General features: G+C 41.0%; 3 protein-coding genes across 4 annotated transcripts in view; 2 read left to right on the top strand and 1 right to left on the bottom strand.

The window, feature by feature from the left end:
• The first annotated feature begins 1,888 nt into the window (after nt 1-1,888).
• On the top strand, nt 1,889-11,689 carry LOC129179325 (tigger transposable element-derived protein 1-like). Its single transcript, XM_054772439.1, has 5 exons — nt 1,889-4,133; nt 5,122-5,307; nt 5,444-5,860; nt 6,857-7,052; nt 10,216-11,689. The coding sequence occupies exon 1, from the start codon at nt 2,275-2,277 to the stop codon at nt 4,042-4,044; it is 1,770 nt and encodes a 589-aa protein (XP_054628414.1). The 5' UTR covers nt 1,889-2,274; the 3' UTR covers nt 4,045-4,133; nt 5,122-5,307; nt 5,444-5,860; nt 6,857-7,052; nt 10,216-11,689.
• Nucleotides 4,815-6,698, bottom strand: LOC129179326 (L-serine dehydratase/L-threonine deaminase-like). Its single transcript, XM_054772440.1, has 7 exons — nt 6,546-6,698; nt 6,392-6,431; nt 6,176-6,315; nt 5,997-6,088; nt 5,559-5,786; nt 5,368-5,492; nt 4,815-5,279 (listed from the first exon to the last, which is right to left on the bottom strand). Exons 1-7 carry the CDS (start codon nt 6,696-6,698, stop codon nt 5,086-5,088), a joined length of 972 nt encoding a protein of 323 aa, XP_054628415.1. The 3' UTR covers nt 4,815-5,085.
• Nucleotides 11,690-13,353: 1,664 nt separating the features above from the next.
• Nucleotides 13,354-22,494, top strand: part of LOC129179425 (tetratricopeptide repeat protein 28-like) — a 234,345-nt gene continuing 225,204 nt past the window's right edge. For both annotated transcript variants that reach the window (XM_054772637.1, XM_054772636.1), the window contains exons 1-2: nt 13,354-13,606; nt 18,871-19,170. In XM_054772637.1, the coding sequence (XP_054628612.1) occupies nt 13,577-13,606; nt 18,871-19,170 (330 nt within the window). In that variant the 5' untranslated portion in view covers nt 13,354-13,576. The remainder of the gene's footprint in view (nt 13,607-18,870; nt 19,171-22,494) is intronic.

The following is a 22,494-nucleotide window of genomic DNA, read 5'->3' as shown; positions in this document are numbered from 1 at the left end:
CTTTTTGTGTACGACCCCTATCACTGTTACATGACTAAACCCTTGTAAACAGGAGACCTTTTCAAAGCAGCCTGCTGGACCACACCCGTTTAAGGTGGCTCTCATTCAGTGTGGCTTTACATTCAGCACTATTATTTCATACAGTCAAAAGCACCCACATCATTTATCTGCAACGTCACTACATTGCGTATGAACAGGAGCAATGGTTCAACAGGTCCTATTGTACAAGACACAAAAGGAATGTCTCCTACATCCAGTATGTACTGGTTTAAATGAAGCTACATTCCAGTAGCTGTCTCCGTTCTTTGTAACACAAGCGTCCACCGCCTTCTGACCAATAGCAGGCCAGGAAAAGCGCCACATCCCCAACGTGTCAGCCTATCCGACACCAGGACTTTTGTTGAAGTGTCAAGTCACAAAAGTGTCGTGCTGCAGTCATGCAACATGCAACTGACCCACAAACATCCTCCATGCGTGTTTTGTGACACGGAGGTATGTTGACGAAGCGGTACAGTGCGATGTTAGCATACACGACGTGTTGTCATGTACTGTACATTATGTACCACACTGTTTCTACTTGTAGTGAGTGGTCATGCTTTGTGCTTTCACAGGGCGCATATAGACAACCGACCATTCACTATATATACAGTCTATATATATACTGTGTGTGTGTGTGTATGTATATATATGTGTATGTATGTGTATATATATATATATATATATATATATATGTAATAGTCACTGCGATTGGCTGGCGACCAGTCCAGGGTGTACCCCGCCTGTCGCCCGAAGTCAGCTGGGATAGGCATCAGCATGCCCCCACGACCCTAATGAGGATGAAGCGGTATAGAAAATGGATGGATGGATGGTAATATAAGTCTAATTATTTGTTTGTGTAAGCCTACTTGGCCAATAAAGGTGATTCTGATTCTCATACAAAACCATATTTAGTATAGAACCAAGCCTGCACAGGCCACGTAGTCAATAGATTGGGAAGCTCTGGGTTCGAATCTCTTTGTGGAGTTTGCATGTTCTCGCTGTGCGTGCGTGGGTTTTCTCCGAGTACTCCAGTTTCCTCCCACATGTCCAAAAACATTTTAGCTGGCGTCCAGTCCAGGGTGTACCCTGCCTCTTGCCAAAAGTCAGCTGGGAAAGGTTCCATCATACCCCCCCAGTGAGGACTAAGCAGCATAGAAAACGAATGAATGTATACAACCATATGTGATAGTTAGAATACTGTCCTATTGGGAATCTCTCTAACTACAGTCAAACCTCGGTTTTAGAACACCCGTTTTTGGATGATTTGGTCTTCGCCAAAACATTTTGCCCAAATTTAGCCCCGGTTTTCATACAACATTGCCTGTACCAACCTAGTCCGTTTGTCAGTGTAACTGATAGCTGGAGCTTTTAGCTCGATGTCTGAAGCTGTGTGAACGTTTTGAGAGTGATTTAAATTTCTTCAGTAACTCTGCAGCCTCAGTATTTTTTTTAAGAAAACATTTTACGTGTGTTATAGACTGAAAAAAAAATATTTTCTGTGGGGCTAACAAAAGTGAAATACAAAGCAGCAAAGTTACTGAAGAGCAAAATTTTAGGTTGGTCCCAAAACTTTTGGCCACAACTGTACGTTGGTAAACCATACTCCCTGACGCTTTAAGAGTCGCAATTGAATTTGATAGCTTGAGTTTTTAGATCGGTGTCTAGCGTCTGGGCTCTTGACTCTGTCCTTCGCTGGACCCTGGTTAGATCCCGGGAATACGCAGGAGCTGACCAGACGGGTTACACCAGCGTTGCCAGACGTATGATAATTTCACCATCTATATGCTGTATGAAAATTCCACAATTGTACAAATGTCACCCATTTAATACAAGGCTATTAGCAAATACAAACTGGATACATACAACACTGTACCTGATGTCTTGCTTTGACTTAAGTGCCTCTGTAAAGCCAGGTGCAGGCGTTGTTCTGCCAGTGGTAGCTTTTTCCAACAGTACCTGTCATTTAAAGGTAAAACTGCACTATAAGCTACACTATATACGGTCTGTTGTAATGTTTTACTGCAGCAGCTGGTCTTTAGCAACGCCAAATCGGGATGTACGATAATTTTGCTCGTATAAGAATTTAACATCCTGGTACGACGATTTGTACATTTCCATCTGGCAACACTGCTTTGTATCATTCCGCGGAAACGAGTGCTCAAACAAAGCATTCCACGCGTTTGTGACCTAGTCTTAGTGCATTTGATATTGCTTGTCACTGCTAAATAAGCCGCCATGGGACCAAAGAAAGTTGCGAGTGACCGCAATTTGTCAAAGAGGGTGAGAAACACTATTGAATTCAAGAAAGAACTCATAGCAAAGTACGAAGATGGCGTCCGCGTGGCCGATCTCGCCAGGATGTATGGGAAGTCTGCATCAACAATAAGTTCTATCCTGAACAGGAAAGACGAAATCAAGGAGGCTAATGTTGCGAAAGGAGTGACGGTGTTAACAAAACAGAGATCACAAACGATCGAAGATGTTGAGAAGTTGTTGTGGGTGTGGATCACCGAAAGGAGGTTGGCGGGAGATCGTGTTTCGGAGCCCGTAATATGCGAAAAGGCAAGGCTGTTGCATGCGGATCTTTCCAAGAACGTGCCTGCAACGAGTGATGCTGTTAGCGAATTTAAGGCCAGTCGAGGCTGGTACGAAAATTTTAAGAAAAGAACAGGCATGAACACTGTCGTAAAGCAAGGCGAGCCTGCAAATTCCGACCAGAGTGCCGCCAAAGACTTCGTTAAGGAATTCAAGGACTGTGTCGACGCTGAAGGATTCCTCCCCCAACAAGTCTTTAATTGTGATGAAACAGGCCTATTTTGGAAGAAAATGCCAAAGAGGACCTTCATCGCTCAGGAGGAAAAGGAACTGCCAGGACATAAACCCATGCAGGACAGGCTAACTCTGTTGTTTTGTGCTAACGCTAGTGGGGATTTCAAAGTGAAGCCTTTACTCGTGTATCACTCTGAAAATCCCAGAGTCTTCAAGAAAAACAATGTTATAAAGAGTACATTGTGTGTGACGTGGAAGTCTAATGCCAAGGCATGGGTCACAAGTCACATTTTCATTGAGTGGGTCAATGAAGAGTTTGGTCCCGGGGTTAAGAAATACCTCCTAGAAAATAATTTACCTCTCAAGTGCCTCCTAGTGATGGATGATGCTCCTGCTCATCCTGCAGGCTTGGAAGACCAATTGTTGGAAGAGTTTAGCTTCATCACAGTGATGTTCTTGCCCCCTAATACCGCTCCCCTCATCCAGCCCATGGACCAGCAGGTCATTTCAAACTTCAAAAAACTCTACTCCAAAGCACTGTTTCAAAGGTGCTTTGAAGTGACATCAGACACTGAATTGACTTTAAGAGAATTCTGGAGCAATCACTTCAATATCCTCAACTGCATAAGCCTAATAGATAAGGCTTGGCAGGGAGTGACTTCAAGAAGCATAAACTCAGCTTGGAGAAAATTGTGGCCAGAATGCGTCAAGAAGGAATTTGAAGGGTGTGAGGCAGACCCTGATAACCGTACACCTATTGTGGAGTGTATCGTGTCCTTGGGGAAGTCCTTAGGGTTGGATGTGAGTGGCCAGGACGTGGAAGAGTTGGTGAACGACCACAGTGAAGAGCTAACCACTGAAGAGCTGCAAGAACTTCAAGTGGAACAGCAACAGACGGCGGCAGAGGACATTGCTTCAGATGAGGAGGAGGAGAGAGGGGAGAACGTGCCTTCTTCACTGATTAAGGACATGTGTGCCAAGTGGAGCGAGGTGCAACGTTTTGTGGAGAAACATCACCCTAACAAAGCTGTTGCAAGCCGTCTCTGCAACATGTTCAATGACAGTGCCTTGTCCCATTTTCGGCAAATCTTAAAGAGACGCCACAAACACAACTGTCTAGATAGTTCATTGCCACAGGGGTCCGGTAACAGTAAAAGACAAAAGAGGGAAGTCACCCCGAATAGGGCTTTAAAATCTGAAGTCCTTATGGAGGGGGAGTTCCCCTCCATACAATAACCTCCTTCCTCTATCCCCGTCCCCTCCCTTCCATCCACTCCCTTCTCCCTCACCACTCACCATATTTGCCAACAATAGTCTTCAAAAAGGTAAAAGTGATGTTACTTTTTTTTTTTTTACCGGTTTAATTTGTCGTAATTATTTAGCATTGCTTTCTGCATGTAAAACAACCTTTTTGGGGTGTCTCGTAGTTCAGATTTCACAGCTTCTTGGTCATGGATTTTCAAAAATATATTTTAACAAATCATGTTCTGTAGTGGTGGAATATGGCCCTTTTAGTTATCAAAAAGTGCGCATATTGAAGCATTTGTTTGTGCCTAAATGAAGTATTTTCAACCATAAAATGGCTAAATGAACTAAAATACAAATTATAAGGCATCCGGAAGATGCATTCAAAGATGGTTTGAATGATGTACGAGTGAAAAGATGGCTATGAGGTGTTATGTCATGTCTAGAGGGCTCTAATAATATGAAAAAAATTATTGAGAAGGTCGTAAACAAGTTTTTTTTTATGCTAGCTATGATAATATTCAATTTATAAATAAGGAAATTCACATATTACAGTTAGGAACGAGGGATTACCGTAAATGGATTTACATGATTTCTTATGGGCAAGATTGCTTCAGTTTTTGACTGGCCTTTTTGAATGGATTATGAAAACCAGAGTACCACTGTATGTTACTTATTCATGTAAAACTAAAGGATTTGCAATAATCAGAAATACAATTTATTGTTTTATAAGGCTGTACAGTTAAAAAGTACAAAAAAAATAGAAGTGCATTCACACAAGCAGTAATGTATAGCTTTGATTTTCTCCAATTGTCATACTATTGAAATATAGTGCATAACCAAGACAACACAAAAAGTACATTTTTTTTTACAGATAAATATGCTTCCAGCAGCTCAGTTTCACTGTCAGTCTGTCCATCCCTGTGCTCAGTAAGTGTGTCACTTTGTGGAATGATTCGGTCTATGGAGCACAATGGAACAGATTTTCCGAGCAGATGATGGAGAAGCAGGAAGAAAAAAAGCAATGGCATGCTAGATAACACCGAGCTGTTTTTTCAACCTCTGCAGCTGCTCCATGCTGATGTTGTTTCCACCACACACTACAATGACCACTGGTCCTAGCTGCTGCTCCAGCTTGCCGTCATTCTGCAGCCTTTTGATGACACCACTGTACACAGCAGCGAGTGCAGCACCACAGGCGGGCTCCACCAGAACCTTCTCATCATCTGCGCATGGAGGAGACACCCATACGAGGTCAGCCTCACTTCTGTTTTTTTTTTTTTTTTTGGTAATGTGGTTGTAGCGTGTACTCACCTACGAAGCGCTCCACAGCCTTTACTGCCTCCTGGTCTGTGATTACTTCTGAGAAGACTGTGTGCTCCTCCACCAGCTTAAGAGTCTGTGCAGAGACCCTTGTCAGGCCAAGTGTGGTGGCAACACTGGAGAGTGAAAATTTTAGCCACAAAATAACCACATGGGAGCTTATTGTGGAAACGGCTGTGCACCTGGTGATAGCGGGTAAGGTGACAAGCTCCCCTGCCTTCATGGTTGCACTGAGGCTATGAGCTCCTATGGTTTCCATGGCGATGATGGGCACATCAGCCCAACTGGCACGCCGTAACCCCTCAACCACCCCGTTCAGCAGTCCTCCACCTCCCACTGACAGCACGATGGCCCCTGGCTTCTCATTCATGTCTTGCTCCAGCTCCTTCACCAGAGATGTGTGGCCCTCCCTGCAAGCACGGACGCCGTCATTGTCACTTGACCTTGGCTACTTACTGCAAGCATCTACTGAAACACTCATACAGTAAGTGTGTTTGACTCATGTTTGTGACGTGATGCCTTCAGCAGCATGATAACACACTATTCCCTAATAATCACAATAGGAAGTTAATTTTTATTCATTGGGACACACACTTTAGAAAGTAGAAGGAAAGATTCACCAGATGAGGGGGTCGTCAAAGGGAGATATGAATATCCAGCCTGGGTTGTTGGCCACCAGCAGCTGTCCATACTCTATGCTTTCATTAAGAGCCTGAAAAGGACAAGTGTAGTGTTTACTGACCTACTCACTATTTTGTACCCAAATCCATTCATTAAAAATGATGCATAATCAACTGACCTTGCCATGAATGACCACGGTGGCACCCTCATCCCTCAGACGGTCCACTGTGGGGTTTGGGGTGACACTGGGAATGACAATGGTTGCAGGTATGCCCAGCTGGCGGGCAGAATAGGCTGCAGCCATGCCTGCGTTTCCTCCTGTAACAACCATGCAGTAGTTAAACTCTTAACACAGCAGCGAACACTCATTTTGAGTGCTGCTCATGCTGCTCACCTGAGCAGCAGATGAACCTCTCGCACCCTCGATCTGCCCACTAGAGAAATGAAGTAAAATGGAACAAATCAAGAATGATAATGCACCATCAGGCTGCATACACTTGGGTTGGTTCAGTTTCAGTTAATTATGGCAGGCCATCGTTATCACTCACAGTTTTGCATAAGTGCCCAATGCCTCTTATCTTAAAGGAGCCTGTAGGCTGGGATGAATCCAGTTTGAGATAGACTGAAGTTCCTGCCACTTTAGTCAAGGGGAGACTCTCCCTCACTGGAGTGGCCACATGCAGAGGCTGATGAGTCTTCATATCACTGTGTAGCACATCATGCATTTAGGTTTTTGCAAGAAACCTCACAAAACAAATGCCCTTTTTTTTTTTTTTTTTTTTTTTTTTTTTTTTTTACTTACCACAAGCTGAAAGCTAACAGGATGTAGTTACAAAATGATGTTCTTTTTCTCTCCCAGACAGTTGTACCAAAGCACATCATATATACCTGCTGGTGCTGTGGGCTCTGCAAAGGAGGCCCACTTGTGGACCAATCAGAATTTGGCATTGTGCTCCCAGGCCATGCCCCCAGGGGCCTCCATGACAAGCCCAACTGTGGATGAATGAACATCCTCTGAATTTGTTTCTTCTCCAAAACAAACAATTCAGTGATAGGTGAGTTTCTCATGTAAGTTAATGAAGTCATAATGTGGATTTTAATACATTTTTCTCATTATGGCTGTTTTTCTTTGCCTATTGGTATTTTTTTTTTGTGAGAATTAGACCTACTTGGGTTTAAAAAAAAAAAAAAAAAAAAACAGAAACGTGTGCTCATAGCATTTTCTTGTATACCTTTTAATAACCTAAATATAATGATCAGAAAGTGCAAAATGTTTGTCAAACGTAACACAAAGTCAGCAACACAAGTTAGACGACAATATTTTGAGTTTGGTCTCCAAGCCTTAACTCTGTTATAGAAATATTCTTACGGCTCAGATCGGCCTCTGTAGCGCCCTTGACACCTGTTGATGACATTTTTACACGCTGTGCATGCTAGTCTCCCCTCTAAAGGAGCTGTACACACGCCTGCCGTTACCAAAAGAGTCAACACTATTTTAGCTCTGATTCTCGACTACCAAAAGGAGTGCACGAATACAGCCTCAAACCTGAATGAACCGGTGTGCCAATGTCTGCTGCAGCCTTTGGATCACTGCACCAATGTCTATTAAAAGACCGCCAGACCATAGTAATGTATACAATATCACCAAGTGCATTTATTATGCACAAGCTTCTTTTTGGGTGAGATTAGGCCCTCTAACTCTGCTTTTGTGAGCATTTTAGATGTAAATATTGCTGTCTAGTATACTCTATTGCACTGTTAAAAGGGATCATTAAAACCAATTATGTAATAAAATATGGAGATTAATTTGAAAGTACAGGCACAGAACATTTTATTAAGTACACCTAAGGCATATGTTATGTTTTTTCTACTTGCTTGCAGTGGTGAAGAACTGCGGCCTGTTGCACTAAAGTAGGATAGATACTGTACAAGGGACTAAGCCGGGATATCTTGGTTATCCTGGCTGAATTTATCCATGATACGGTTTCACAAAAGTAGGATGGTGGAGACTTATTCTGTTAGCCTGCTCCAGATCAGGCTGAGGTCCAGGATCTTTTTAATACCATTCCTTATCTCAATCAGCAGTCACCATAAATGGAAACCAGTGATTATTCCACTGCCCACTACACATTGTTATCACATTCAACTACAGCCACTGTTATTATTTAAACATTTGTGATCATTCATTTCAATCATTGAATTTAGGTGACGTTGCAATCATTTATTTATTATTTTAATAAATATTTCTGTTGATTAGATAATTTACAGTCTCCGATATACGATGGTGTATATATATAAAATACACATCCCATATAAATACAAATTACACAACTGCAAGATAAAAGAGTTTACAGGCTGATGGAGTTATATTTACACAATTTCACTCACATCTGCAGTCAATTTGACCTACAATTTCAACGGATTCATAATCACAGTGCGACTACTTTTTCGGAGATGTTAGTGTTGATTAATGTGGATGTGTACTACATTACCCAGAAGGCTTAGCACTCGAGGGGAAACCTATGTTGAAGCTACCAGCGAGTAATGGTAATGTGCTAATAAAGCAATAAATACATATTACTGTACACTGCTGTTCCAGATTTGTTAAACAAGCAACAAATATAGCCTTGATGAACTATTTGGATTTTAATTCTGACGGTTTCAATGGAGCAGTGAGTGTGTAGTTTTGCAGATCACCTCTGCCACGCTTTCTCTCTTTGTTTTGTGGCCTTTCTTTTTTATTTGCTGTTTTGCCTCCTTGTAAGCCTCTGAGTATTTTTGCTTCTGTCGGGGGAAACTATGCCACTATCGTCGCTATGGTCAATCTGTGACTGTGATCGAAAGAGGGGTCTATTTAAGGAAGTATGCGCACTGATCCGGGATTGGTTTCACCTGGCTTGATTAATCCCTTTGTACTCATACTGGTTTGGGCTTTATGCAACCAATTAAGCTTGACGCTCTTGTTTTGGGTTGGATGAGCTGAGCTCAGTCATTTCTTCTGGATGTCTGAATCCTACTTTTGTGCAACAGGCCCCTGTACTGGATCATACCAAGTGGTGTTTCTATTATTAACACCCTCTCATGTATAAATAAGTTATTTAAAAAAAAAAGAAACTTCTCTATGTTACATAACAGTAATGCATCACAGAAAATTACAACCACAATACAGTAATCGCTCATTTATCACATTGGTTATCTCATTGGTTTCAGACTCGACCATAAGTGGGAATTTCTTATTTATAAATGGAATATTTTTATAGAGCATAGAAAAACTGTTAAAGACCTTCTAAATATGCTTTTTAACATGACTACAGCCCTCTAGATGTGAAATAATACCACTATAGTCACCTTTACACTCATATTACCCAATATATTAGGCATAATAACAGGACATACAGTATTAGACATAACATAGACTCAGACGTTAGCATTGGTAGAGCTCCTTGTCTTTTTCTGCACAGCGTACTTCCTGCTGTGGCTGTTGCCTCGTCAATGTAACATTACCGAAACCTAGTGACCAGTGTAGAATCCTACATGTTATGTCTTTGAATGTGTGTTCTGAATGCCTAATATTTGTATTTTCATTCAGTTAGCCATTTTTATGCTTGAAAATGCTTCATTTAGGGCAATATTTTTATTAAAAATGCATATTTTTGACTAATAATAGGTTGACAAGTGTCAATAATTGAATTATTTATTTTGAAAAACAGTGAGTGAAGCTGCGAAATTTGAACTGTGATGTGGCGAAGGACGACTGTATATAACATGTAGTGCATAAGCCACTACAGTCGTTTTGTTTGACAACTTTTCACAGCGACAGAAATATAAATGCAACACTTGTTTTTGCTACCATCTTTCATGAGCTGAACTCGTATCTAAAACTTTTTCCGTGTACACGAAAGGCTTATTTCTCTGAAACATTGTTCACAAATCTGTCTAAATCTGTGTTAGTGAGCATTCATAATTAATCCACCTCACAGGTGTGGCATATCATGATGATTCGACAGCATTATTTTTGCACAGGTGTCCCTTGGGCTGGCCGCAATAAAAGGCCACTGCAAAATGTGCAGTTTTATCACACAGCGCAATGCCAAAGATGTGTTGAGGGACTATGTAGTTGGCATGCTGACTGCAGGAATGTCCACCAGAGCTGCTGCCTGTCAATTGAATGTTCATTTCTCTACCATATGGCGCTTATACAGGAATTTATTATTACAGGTTGAGTCACCATGGGTTCAAAGGAACAGTCCACCCCGCCAAAATCATAACGGCGTCCCCCAGTCTGCAACTTCAATGAACAAGGAAGTAGCCCGCAACTAAACAGAGTTGGACAAACACACAAACATTTTTCAATGTAGCGTACATGAATACATAACCTAATGTTAAATGAATACTGAAAGTGTCATTGAAAAATAAGCATTCATATCTCGGTAAAGACAGAATTTTTGATACTATCATTTGTTATGTGAACTGTGCTGCACCGACAACAATCTGAAGCGATGACCGCAGGACTTTCTGAATTTCTTTCTTTGACCTGATAGTTCAGGGGTCACCAACTCGGTGCCTGCAGGCACCAGGTCGCCCCTAAGGACCACATGAGTGGCCAGCTAGCCTGTTCTAAAAATAGCTCGGATAGCACCACTCACCAGTGAGCTGCATAACATTTTTTGGGGTTGCTTTTCTTGTTTAAGTCACACTTACTGTACATGTAAACTGTAAATGACAATATGTATTAAAAACACTTTAAAAATTGGTAATATAAATGAACTCTGACCTGGTATAGTTCAAAGGTCGGTATTGTGCGCGTGACCAAAACGTAGCGTTTGTGGAGATCATACAAACCGGTGGAAACAAGCTAGCGGGCGCAGCGAAAATGAGATGACAGACCGCCCAAAATGATTTCAGAAAAAAGAAAGAAAACAACTTTCACGATGAAGGGGAGTTTTTGGTTGCCACTGTAAAAAGGAGCCCGCGTGTGTCTCATTTGCGGGGCAACTGTGGTGACGGCAAAGCGGCACAGTGTCTCACACAACCAACCATGCTAACTACCCACAGGGCAGCGCACTACGAGCTGAAAGAAGACCGCACATAGGTGAATATCATTAATTATTAACATAGTTAAAGGTAAAATGAGCAACTGGCTATTTCATAAGTGTGTATCTAACTGGTAGCCCTTCGCATAAATCAGTACCTAAGAAGTAGCTCTCTATTTCTTAAAGGTTGGTGATGCCTGCGCTAGTCAAAACAACTGAGTGATCCAAAGCACAAGATCTGTCAAGGCTTCTCCTGCAATGGTTAATCTTGCAGCGCCCCCAGGTGGTACAACACTACACTAACATACAAGAGGCACGACAACACGGCTCTCTCAAATTTGCTAACATGTGAGAAATGTTTGTGATCCAGCTTTGCAAGCAGATCAAACTACCACATGCAATCTTTCAGTGGTATGTCGATAGTTGAGGTTGAGTCAGTTTTGCCAAAATAATACAGTAACACAAAACACATGCAGTTTTGTCTTTGTAGCTCCTGTCTCAACAGCCTGTCTTGAAACTGATGACAATGTTCTACCATAATTGCTGTGCACAATAAACATTTGTTAGACCTAATTTTCACATTGCTCTGAAGCTTGATTTTACTCGGCAAAAAGAATATGTTTTTACATTGTCGCACAAAACAATGTGACACATTATTGTGACATGAAAAATCCTGTTTTTTTTTCCTAACCAAATTCAGAGGCTGCATCATTCAGGGCTTGTCTTATTTGGTGATATCCCAACAATGGCTGTCCTGATCAAAGAATCGCTCACATGCAACCCTCAAATGTGATCTTTCCGAGTATTTATTTATTTCCATGTATGCTCCAGTGTACCCCCGCAACCCTAGTGAGGATAAACGGATGGATGGGTAATTGTATCAGTATTTTGTTTGTGTCCTTTGAGTAAGGGGTGCAAGTTTTTTTTTTTTTAATGCTGTACTCGCAGAATGGAGAAAAGGGACAACAGGGACAACACTTCCTTTGCCCATTGGTGCTGGCTATGCTGCGGCACTGTATGCACCTTATTGCTTTTTGACTTACCATTGTATTGTTTCAAAAATAAATCTTCATCTGCTGCAATTATGCAAGATGATGAAACCCCGCAAAAGTAAAACACTGATGTAGACATACAAACTGTTCAGGTGGATAAAGGTATCAGTAACAAATCAACACTAACATGATATAATTTTTTTTTTTGTTATTGTTGTGGTGTCCATGTTGTTACATTGCTGATATTGTTATATTCATATACTTCATTATTTTTCTGTGCCGCTTAATCCTCATTAAGGGGGGTTGCAGGGGTATGCTGGGGCCTATCCCAGCTGACCTTGGGCGTCTAGCTTGGACTGGTCGCCAGCCAATCGCAGGGCACATATAGACTATCATTCACACTCACATTCATACCTGTGGACAATTTAGAGTCGCCAATTAACCTAACAACCGTAGTAGCTGAAGAAAATCAACGCACACATGGGGAGAACAAACACCACATGGAGATCTCCAACAGAGATTACAAGAACACAGATCTTCCAGCTCTCCTGACTGTGTGGCCAACATGCTAGCCACTCGGCCACCGTGCGTTTATATACTGTGTTATATTGTTTCCAAACTCAGGGAATACATCCTTGGACACAGGAGGGATTGGAATTGGAGACTATAGTTTTTGCTTTTTATTTTGCAAAAATGATTTTATCTTACAGCTAATAAACCGCAAATCAGTATCTCAGGAAATAAGAAAAATTTCAATAGAATTTCAATATTTTAAACTACTGGTTCGTGCTCGAATCAGCAAATGAACTGTAAATACTGAGACTTTAATTGGTCTTTTTTTTTCTTAATTGAACTCTTGAAATCAATTAACTTGTGTACAATATAATTTATTGACATGCACTTGTATATAACAAATAAGTTCATTGATACTATAATCATGATCAACAAATTAAAGGCAAATTGAATTTAATGATCTTGAAAAAAAAATTCAAGTAAAAAGTATCGGTATCGGAGAGCGATACGGTCCCTGTATGAACCTGGTATCAGATCATTACCAAAATTGGCAGTATCGCCGGGACCTAATGAAGGTATCACTTATTCTAACCCATCACCCCAGCAGATTCCCGTGGCGCCTATGTTTGAAATTGAGTGGGAGCCTACAAAACAGCTCTTTGGTTGAAATCAAGTTTAAAAAAAAAAACGTGTATTAAAAGCAGTCGAAGAGAGCTTAGTTGATAAAGTGTGTGTTTATGTCCTGACTGAGGCTGCCACCTCACAGCGTTCAGAAGTCGGCCTCTATGGCAACAGCAGGAAAAGAAAAAAAGGAAAAGATTTGACAACATGGCGCACTATGCTTGAGAGAACTTTCTGCTGAGAACAACTTACACTTCTCATTTTGTGGACTTTCTATTCACTCTGTCGACTTTCCACTGCTACGTGGACATCCGTGGGCTTTTTCCCCCCCGAACCTTTCTGCTTACACGAAACCTTGTGTTGAAATAAAAGTCGTGGAGGAGTGTGATGGGATGAGAAGAACGAAGAACCGAAGCCAGGATGGAGAAACAAGCGACTCTGAAAGAAAAGGTAAATGGATTAAAACAAGACGAGTGGCCGCACACGACGAAGCTGCCATCTTTGCCGTTGTGTTCATTCTAGTGTCCACACAACACCTTTTAACACGCGCCGTGCACCGGAAATGAACAACCTCGTCAAAGAATGTTTATTGATCGATTTTCCAGTGAAGCATGCTGTAATGTCGTGCACAGTGTGTGTGTGCGTGCACACGATAACCAACATAAAGTTGAGTTTAGATGCAGTAGTTGAGTCAAACTACAGTACAACTGTTTTTGTGCAGGAATACAAAGCTAATATCATGCAGGAGCGTCTTGTATATTTGTTTCCTAATTTAAATGGAAATGTATGAATGTAATCCAAATAACTGTGGAGTGTAACCCCTTTATTATATACAATTATATATATTATTGTTACAGAATATCACATTATAATCATCATTCTCACTTTAATTTGGTCCTCCTTCCTAATCAGTAAGCTTTCTTTTAAAATGTATAGATCTGGTATTCTATAGTATGCTATGGTTTATTTGTTTCAAACATGCAAAATAAATTAGAACATCACGTCAACATGACCGAATGGAAGTAGGAAGAAGCAGAGTTTATTATTCCCACCATATCTTTTACATGTTCACACAATATTTCATTTGCTCAAATCAGGGGTGTCCAAAGTGCGGCCTGGGGGGCACTTGCATATTCGTGGCTTGTTTTTCAATGGCCCGCAGCACAATGTTGTAATAAAATTAAACAAAAACAAAAAGAAAAAATGAGCAAAAAGGCATAATGTGATGACAAGCTGAAATGTTGATACTAATACAACTTTTGTTCTGAAACATGTCAGTATAAACATTTTCTTTGCCTTTTTCTGAACTTAAGAAAAATCTATAAATAATATCAAAGCGGCCCCCTGCATCTTCTGATTTTTCAGTATGTGGCCTGTGGTGGAAAAGGTTTGGACACCCCTGGCTTACCCCTTCACTTCCTTTGTTTAACTGTCACCATTTTCTAATTGAAGAGAAAAGAATAGAGAACGTAGCAGAGAAAGAAAAGCGTCAAAAAATGAAACACTACTAATCAAATATATCTTTGAGCGATTCTTGTTTTAATTTTACTGAGAGATGAGGTGCCACGCAGTTGGACCTACTGCATGAATTTCTAAATGAATAATTTCAGTGTATTAATGGCTATGCAAATAAAAAAAAACAATGGCCAGAAATCACAAGAAACGTGCCACTGCATTTCAAAGCTATATTTCCTCACTACGCAAAGCCCGCATGCCTGCTTGTGTTCTGTTCTCTCAGCCTCTGGAAGTAATTACCAAGCCTGCCCATATCCCAGAATTCACTTTGAGGAGGAGGTGTGGTGAGGAGTAGGAGGAGGTGGTGGTGATGGTGGAAGGGAGGGCGGCTCAATCACATGCAACTAGAGAAGACTTTCGTGACCCAGTAATACTCAGTAACCCATCATTGCTAATGGATAAATGGCTACTTTTAAGACTCGTTTGTCATTTATTTGTATGGTTTGTCTGGTAGTTACTATGGCGACGAGCTGAATAGGAACGTGAACAGCCTCCCTGAGACCTAACCTTAAAGTATCTCACATAAGTGAGTACACAGCTCACATTTCAGCAATATCTAGCCATCATTTTCTCATATCTTCTCAATGGGCAATAGGAGAATGGACAATTTCAGTAAAACTTTGATATAATTTAGAGTAGTCAGTGTACAGCTTGGAAATGAGTACAGTAATTCCTTGTTTATCGCGGTTAATTGGTTCCAGACCCGACTGTGATAAGTGATAAGCCCTCTAGACACGAAATAACATCCCTATAGTCACCTTCACACTCATATTACCCAATGCAGGAGGCATAATAAAAGAAAATAGGACATATTAGACGTAAATAAGACTCATGCTTGTTTTTGTTGCTGTAAATGTGTTCTGGTGTTTGGGGAGCTGAGTGGGGGTGTACAGCAAGTGATGTTGCGGATTCAGAGTTGAGTTTTAGCTTGGAGTGGGTTGCGGCCGCAACAGTGGCCCGTGTTTTTATTAGGGATTTTTATTAGGGATTATTGTGCCTTTTGTGGGGAAATTCAAACCTTTAGTAAAAGCCTGTTGTTCCAGCGATCAAGTCTGGTGCTTGTGTCTCACCGAACATTACAATAACATTACTGACACCTAGTGGTCAGTGTAGAATACTACATATTAGGGATTAGTGTATCCGTTACAGATAATGCATTTTTGTCGAATACGTGAGCGTGAAACGAGTACATCTCGTCATTGTTCGTAAGAGTGATGAAAGAAAATCCTTGTTATGTATTCACTCTTCACGCTCTGTGATTCACCAGCCACACACAACGACCGCCCTTCCCGAGGCAGACTGTGCAGGCTGGAGCCCGGGGAGTTGATCTGTGCCTCATTCATTGTTTCGTAAAGTACGCGGTACATTTGACAAGACAGCGCTGTGCAGGCTTGTGTTGCATCAGTCACAAACTTGTTTAGTAACGTACGCGGTGCATTTCACAAGACAGCTGTATAGGGCTCGTGCGTCAGATTATTTTCCTGTTTGTCATCACTGGATGTTTGCATGAATCACCAACTTCACACAGATCATTAAAAAACAATTAAATAATAGTGTTACAGATTGTTTACACACATACACAGTACACATACAGCTGAATAATAAACAAATATAGCAACTTCTGATCAATCCATGTCAATTTCAGACTTCAAATAATGTACCGATTTAAGCACCACCCATTTCCGGTTAAACCACGCCCACTCTTTGTGTATGCCCCACCCACTCTGAGTACAGGTACGGATACAGATAATTTAGATGGGTGAACAGATACAGATACAGATGCAGATACAGATACAGATAGTGGTGTACTCGCTCATCCCTACTACATATCAAATTGTTTTTGAATGCTTTATATTTGTATTTTAGTTATTTTAGCCATTTTTATGCTTGAAAATGCTTAATTTAGCCAAACAATACGTAAAATTAAATATATGTTTTACTAATAATAGGCCATATTCAACCACGAACCAGAACAGCACAATTGATTAATTAATATATTGTTGAAAAATCAAAATTGAGAGCGCCAAGTGGCGAGGGATTGCTGTATTGATGTGTTACTGCCCTCTGCAAATTAGTCAACACACAGTCATTATGTGAGAGCACCTCACAGTGAACATGTCCAAATCGTGTCCAAAGTGTGCATATTTAGCGTGAGCACCATTGGCTAGCACTGCCTTAATCCTCTTGGGCTTGGAATTCACCAGATCTGCACAGGCTGTTACCGGAATCCATTTCCACTCCTCTATGATTACATCATGAAACTGGTGGACACCTTTGCTTGACTTCTGCCTGAAGATGCCACACAGATGTTCAATTGGGTTCAGGTCTGGAGAAGACATGCTTGGCCGCTCCACCATTTTCAGCTTCCTCATCAAGGCACTTCATCTGGGAGGTGTGTTTGGGCTCATGACCATGTTGGAAAGCTGCCAGTTTCCCAAGGGAGGGGATCATGCTTTGTCACAATACATGTTGGAATTAATGTTAACGTCAATGAACCACAGCTCCCACATGCCAGCAGAGCTCATGCAGCCCAAGACCCTACCACCCCAATGCTTGCAGACAGGACACAAATATGTTGGTCCTCCTGTGTGTTACCAGATATGCCAGACAATAATGACTGTGTTGAGACATTTTCAGTGGATAGTAAATCTACACTGCTTTGCAAACTTTGTACACTGACTACTCTAAAGTATATCCACATTTAATTTCTATAGTATTGTCCCTTAGCAAGATATAGTAGAATAATAATGATTGCCGAAAGGTGAGGGGTGTACAGTACTCACTTTTATGAGATACTGCACCTTTAAAAATTTTTTTTTTTTCAAGTTAGAACTAATTAATCTGCATTTTCATAAAGTGGCAAATTCCATTATTGAGCTGAAATATAAATTGAATTTATTGCAGATCAACAGATCTCTTATGCGGAGTCTCATTGAGCTAATTTGTAATGTTGTCATATTTGTGTGAACCATATTCATGTTGCGTTATCGTTTAACCTTCATACAGTTGCATTAGGACAAATGACCCGTGTCCTCGGTGTTTTCATAGCTCTTTTGCACACTGATACTGACTGCGTAAACTGGAAACTGAAAAGAAGCAGTCAATAAATTAAGCACAAGCATATGGCTGTTACTGGATGCCTGCACAGTCTAATGAGATCTGATATGATTATTTTGCAAAGATACTCACTTGAGGTTGACACTCACAGAGAGTTAATCATTTAACAATATGGTTATCATTGTGGTTGTAGTTTGTATCGGTTGCATCATAAACGTATGTTGACACAGAACACCAAATTGTGTTGTAGTGCAGTTGTTCACCACTGCAAACTACAAAAGCAATACAAGGACTTAACTGGACAGTAGCCCGTCACTGTTTTTTTAAATACGTTTTTCAAATCTCTAAAAGATGAATTCATTTTGTCTTTTTGTCATTATGTGCTGTTCTAAGTGATCTAACATAAAACAAAACTTAGGCTGCCATCTCCCAAACAGACAACATACAACCACACATGTTTTGACTTCGGCCGAGAGGCGGGGTACACCCTGGACTGGTCGCCAGCCAATCGCAGGGCACATATAGACAAACAACCATTCACACTCACATTCATACCTATGGACAATTTAGAATCGCCAATTAACCTAACATGCATGTTTTTGGAATGTGGAAGGAAACCGTAGTACCCGGAAAAAACCCACGCACGCACGGGGAAAACATGCAAACGCCACACAGAGATGCGCAACGGAGATTCGAACCCAGATTTTCCCGATCTCCTGCCTGTGTGGCAAACATGTTAAAGGAATTTGTTTTCTCTTACAAGGGAAAACATGTCCCACTTTCAAGCTCTAAAATGGTATAGCCCTGCTAGCCATCATCTTCCATGTAATGCACAGTCTACAGTATCAAAATTGTCGTTCGCTTCTCTGAGACTGCTTTTGCGTATGTGAATGTGCTACAGGCATGCACGTGTATACGAGACAGTGGCGAATAAAAGCCTTGACAGGCAATTGTTTTATTCGAGGCGGAGTTTAACTTTGAATTGTGACAAATATAGACATATGCTAGCCAATGGTGGTGTTATAATTTTTTGGTTTAACAATGGTTTAATGTGGAGCCAAAGAAGGACAGCAACTTTAATAATGAGTCTTTCAGTAATGACTTGCTGTTACTTATTTTGTCCTCTCATTTCATCTCTCCAGGCTTCAACCTCCAACTCTCGGGCTGCAGGTCGACCTGTGCGTTGTGTTTCAGGAGACATCGGGACCAAGTGTAGTCTCACCAAAGCCGATTTTATGGAGAAAGTACAGCGGAGCAACGAGGCGTGTCAGCGGGGGGACTTTAAGACAGCCGTTGAGTTATACAGCGATGCCTTAAAAGCGGACCCACAGAACTGTATTCTGTACAGTAACCGGTCTGCTGCGCTTCTCAAGCTGGGCCAACACCAGGCTGCACTGGACGATGCTGAAAAAGCTTGTGACCTGAATCCTAAGTGGCCTAAGGTAAGGTTTTTAATGTCTTCAAATATGGACAGGCTCTTGTAATATATTGAATTTAATATTCCTGCTGTACAGTCGTCCTTTGCTACTTCACAGTTTGAATTTCACGGCGTCGCTCTTTGGCGGTTTTTCAAAATACATACCTTAATAATTATTGTTGTTTTGTGATTGACTACAGCCTTTTCTTAGTCAAAAATGTGTATATTTAATTAGATTTTACTCATTCTTGGTTGTTTCGAGCATACAAACAAATAAATGAATGAAAATACAAATGTAAAGCATTCAAATGACGCATTCAAAGACGTGATTATTGAGTATCCTACACTGGTCACTAAGTGTCAGTAATGTTACATTGATGAGAAAATAGCCACTACAGGAAGTAAGCTGTCCAGAAAAAAAACAAGAAATAGGCTGATTGATTTCTAATATGTCTTATTGTTATAATGTCTGCTATATTGGGTAATACGTGTGTAAAGGAGACTATAGGGATGCTATTTCATGTCTAGATGGCTCGGCTCTAATAATGTTAAAAACCATATTTAGAAGGTCTTAAACAGGTTTACAATGCTCTAAACTATGAAAATTTTCAATTTATAAAGAAAGAATCCTACTTCGCTGTAGGGATGTGAACGATAAACCGATGCGACCAGATGTACGGTTTGAGGAGCGAATGATTCTGATTCACCGGGAAAATACTCCTGTATCGATAATAATCAGCCATAAATCTTTAGATTAATCGATTGTGGAGACATGCACCGGGTATCGTGAGAGAAGCAATCGGTTGACAGTGTCTTATAAACAACGAGAGAGCCTGGGCTACCAGCGAAATGCCCAGGCTAGGGCCAGCGCGCCGGCCGCTGGCGCTAGTTAGATAGGGCCTTGGATTAGGACTGCACAAAAACATGTAATCTAATTTCTAAATGACGATAAAAAAAATGAACAAGCCTACGCTGCCCTTTTACCCAAAGACTTACGCCGTACTGTCATTAGTTTGGCACTCGACACTTCCTCATCACTCTCCCCATCCTCCAGCGAGCCTCTCTGGCCAGGGCGAGTTGACATTACTGCCCCGGTTCTGTCTGCTGACAGGCGCGAGAGGAGCGAGCACATGAATGAATTGACTTATCTTCTTTGATTTGTCTTTATTACGCGCATCAATGCACTGTCGAGTGAGCGAGCGTGCTTTTGACTTGATGGATTATTTTCATCCTTTCTATCAAGAAAATCCCCTGTCAGCCGTCCTTCCGGGACGTTCCATGAAGAACATCAGAAAGTAATGATAATGCTGATAATAATAAAAAAAACAGTTTGATTTCTCTTACACGTGTGCGCATGCGTGCGTGTGGGAGAAAAAAAAACGTCTCTGAGAATCACAATCTCAATTCTAAGCAAGAAAACTGTCATTCAAATCTTTTGCAGAATTGCGCAGCCAAGCGTTGGATGAAGCTGTTTTTATTGTTTCACTCTAGACTTGGTGTTTCATTTTACAGTTTAAGTCTTGAACACATGATAAAGTGAACACTGATGGGTTTTGCTTATACAGAAATGTTTTGTGTCTGTCAGTAATGTTGAACGAAATTCATGGATAAAAAAAACGGCACACACACACACACACACACACCGCACTGGCACACCTCCTATGCTGTAGATGTTGTCCAGAGAGTTACCGCAGCTATCCGACATTTGAGCTTCCTCTCTGCGGCCGAGCCCACACAGTGAAGAGTATTTTCGTGACAAGCGAACACACTCCCATGTGACAGTATGTGTTTGAACAAGTAAACTGCATTTTACTCAAATTCACAGATACAGTAGATGGGGACATTTGTAGCCATGGTAACGGCACCACACAGGAATTGGGAGACCTCCAAAAGACTCAAAGCTTCAAAAACCAATTGAAATGTTTGAGACATACATTTTAGACATACATTCTAAAAGAGTGACTCTCCTAGTCATCAGTACAAAGTTTTGGAGTATCTGGTCTTGTACGGGCCATGTGCACTACTAACCTGTGATAGATTTCACATTACTCAGCCACACATCAGTCGTGGCCCAATTCCTCACAGCAAGAGCGATTTCATTGATTTCACAATTTAGTGTGGATAGATGCTTTTGTCTTTCCACAGAGAGATTGATGATAACGTGGTAGAGTGATATTGACGCTAATTTGTCGCCCGGGTGATGCATTCTCTTCTTTGGCGTGAGGTCACTTATGTCTTCAGATGCCCAGGTAGGTGTTCTTTTAATGGCATTGCAGAAACTGAAACTGTCCTTTCATATTTGAACCAATGATTTGTGTGAGTTGCATCATCACTCAAATATGTCATACTCAGTCTGCGGTACTGTTGTCAGTTTGCTTGAAGGACATTTTATTCACTTTGGTGATATTTCACTAACTATTCCGCCCTGCAGTGCTTAAGTGAAATTGAAGGTTGCTGTTACAATCATCCAGCTATTCTTTATATGCTGTCCAAGTACAAAGCAGTATTTGTGGTCTGACTGGCGGAGGGATGCTTTAATGTAGGTTGTGTTGCTCTGCATTTTCATAGATTTGCTTTTACTTGCTTGCTGATGTTTGCCTCCGCAGGCTGACTGTCAACGCTCGGCCTTGCTATTGTGTTTTCATTTTGTACACAAGGCTAACATTTATTTGTGAGGAAAAATAATGTTTTGTCTTATTTTTCTCAAAACACCACAAGGGGTCAGTGTTGCCAAATAGAAAGTATGTCTCAAACGTTTTGCGTGTATGCTGCAGAATTAATAGGCATATAAAGCAATTTGATTTTAGAAATTGCTTTTTTTTTTCAAAAGTAAATCATGAACAGCTTTCAACACAGGGGCATAAATGAGTATCATGGGAACTGGCTCTCAGCTTTCCCCTCAACAAATCACTTCTTTGTTTCTTTTCTTTCACATGTTCTTTCATTCAAAATGATGTGACGATCTGAATAAAATTCCCTTTCAGTTTGCTACAGCATGCTATGAATTATATGAACGAATTACACTGGCTTGTGTGTACTGGTTTGGAGAGATGGTTAGTAATGTTGGTCTTGATGTCCATCCATCCCCAATGGTTTGGAGCTATACCATCCATCTGCTTTTGAGGCTTGTTGGATGTAAAAGCGGGGATTAAATCACATGAGTGTGGTGGCATTCAGATCCTGTATGAGCACATAATATCATCAATCATTCCTCCCGATGACTGGGATTCTGGATTGGCCTGTCAAGTGGTGACAGGCATGGTTTTTGCTGCCCCAGGCACCAGCGAGCAGCCCACCATCCTGAAGAAGGCTGAAAGGCGTGAAGGAACCCCCTCTGTCGAATGTGTCA

The sequence above is a fragment of the Dunckerocampus dactyliophorus genome, chromosome 4, assembly GCF_027744805.1.
Source record: "Dunckerocampus dactyliophorus isolate RoL2022-P2 chromosome 4, RoL_Ddac_1.1, whole genome shotgun sequence".
In the NCBI taxonomy this organism is placed as follows: domain Eukaryota; kingdom Metazoa; phylum Chordata; class Actinopteri; order Syngnathiformes; family Syngnathidae; genus Dunckerocampus; species Dunckerocampus dactyliophorus.
The sequence above is the reverse complement of the archived record's forward strand: the minus strand, read 5'-3'. Positions and strand labels throughout refer to the sequence as shown.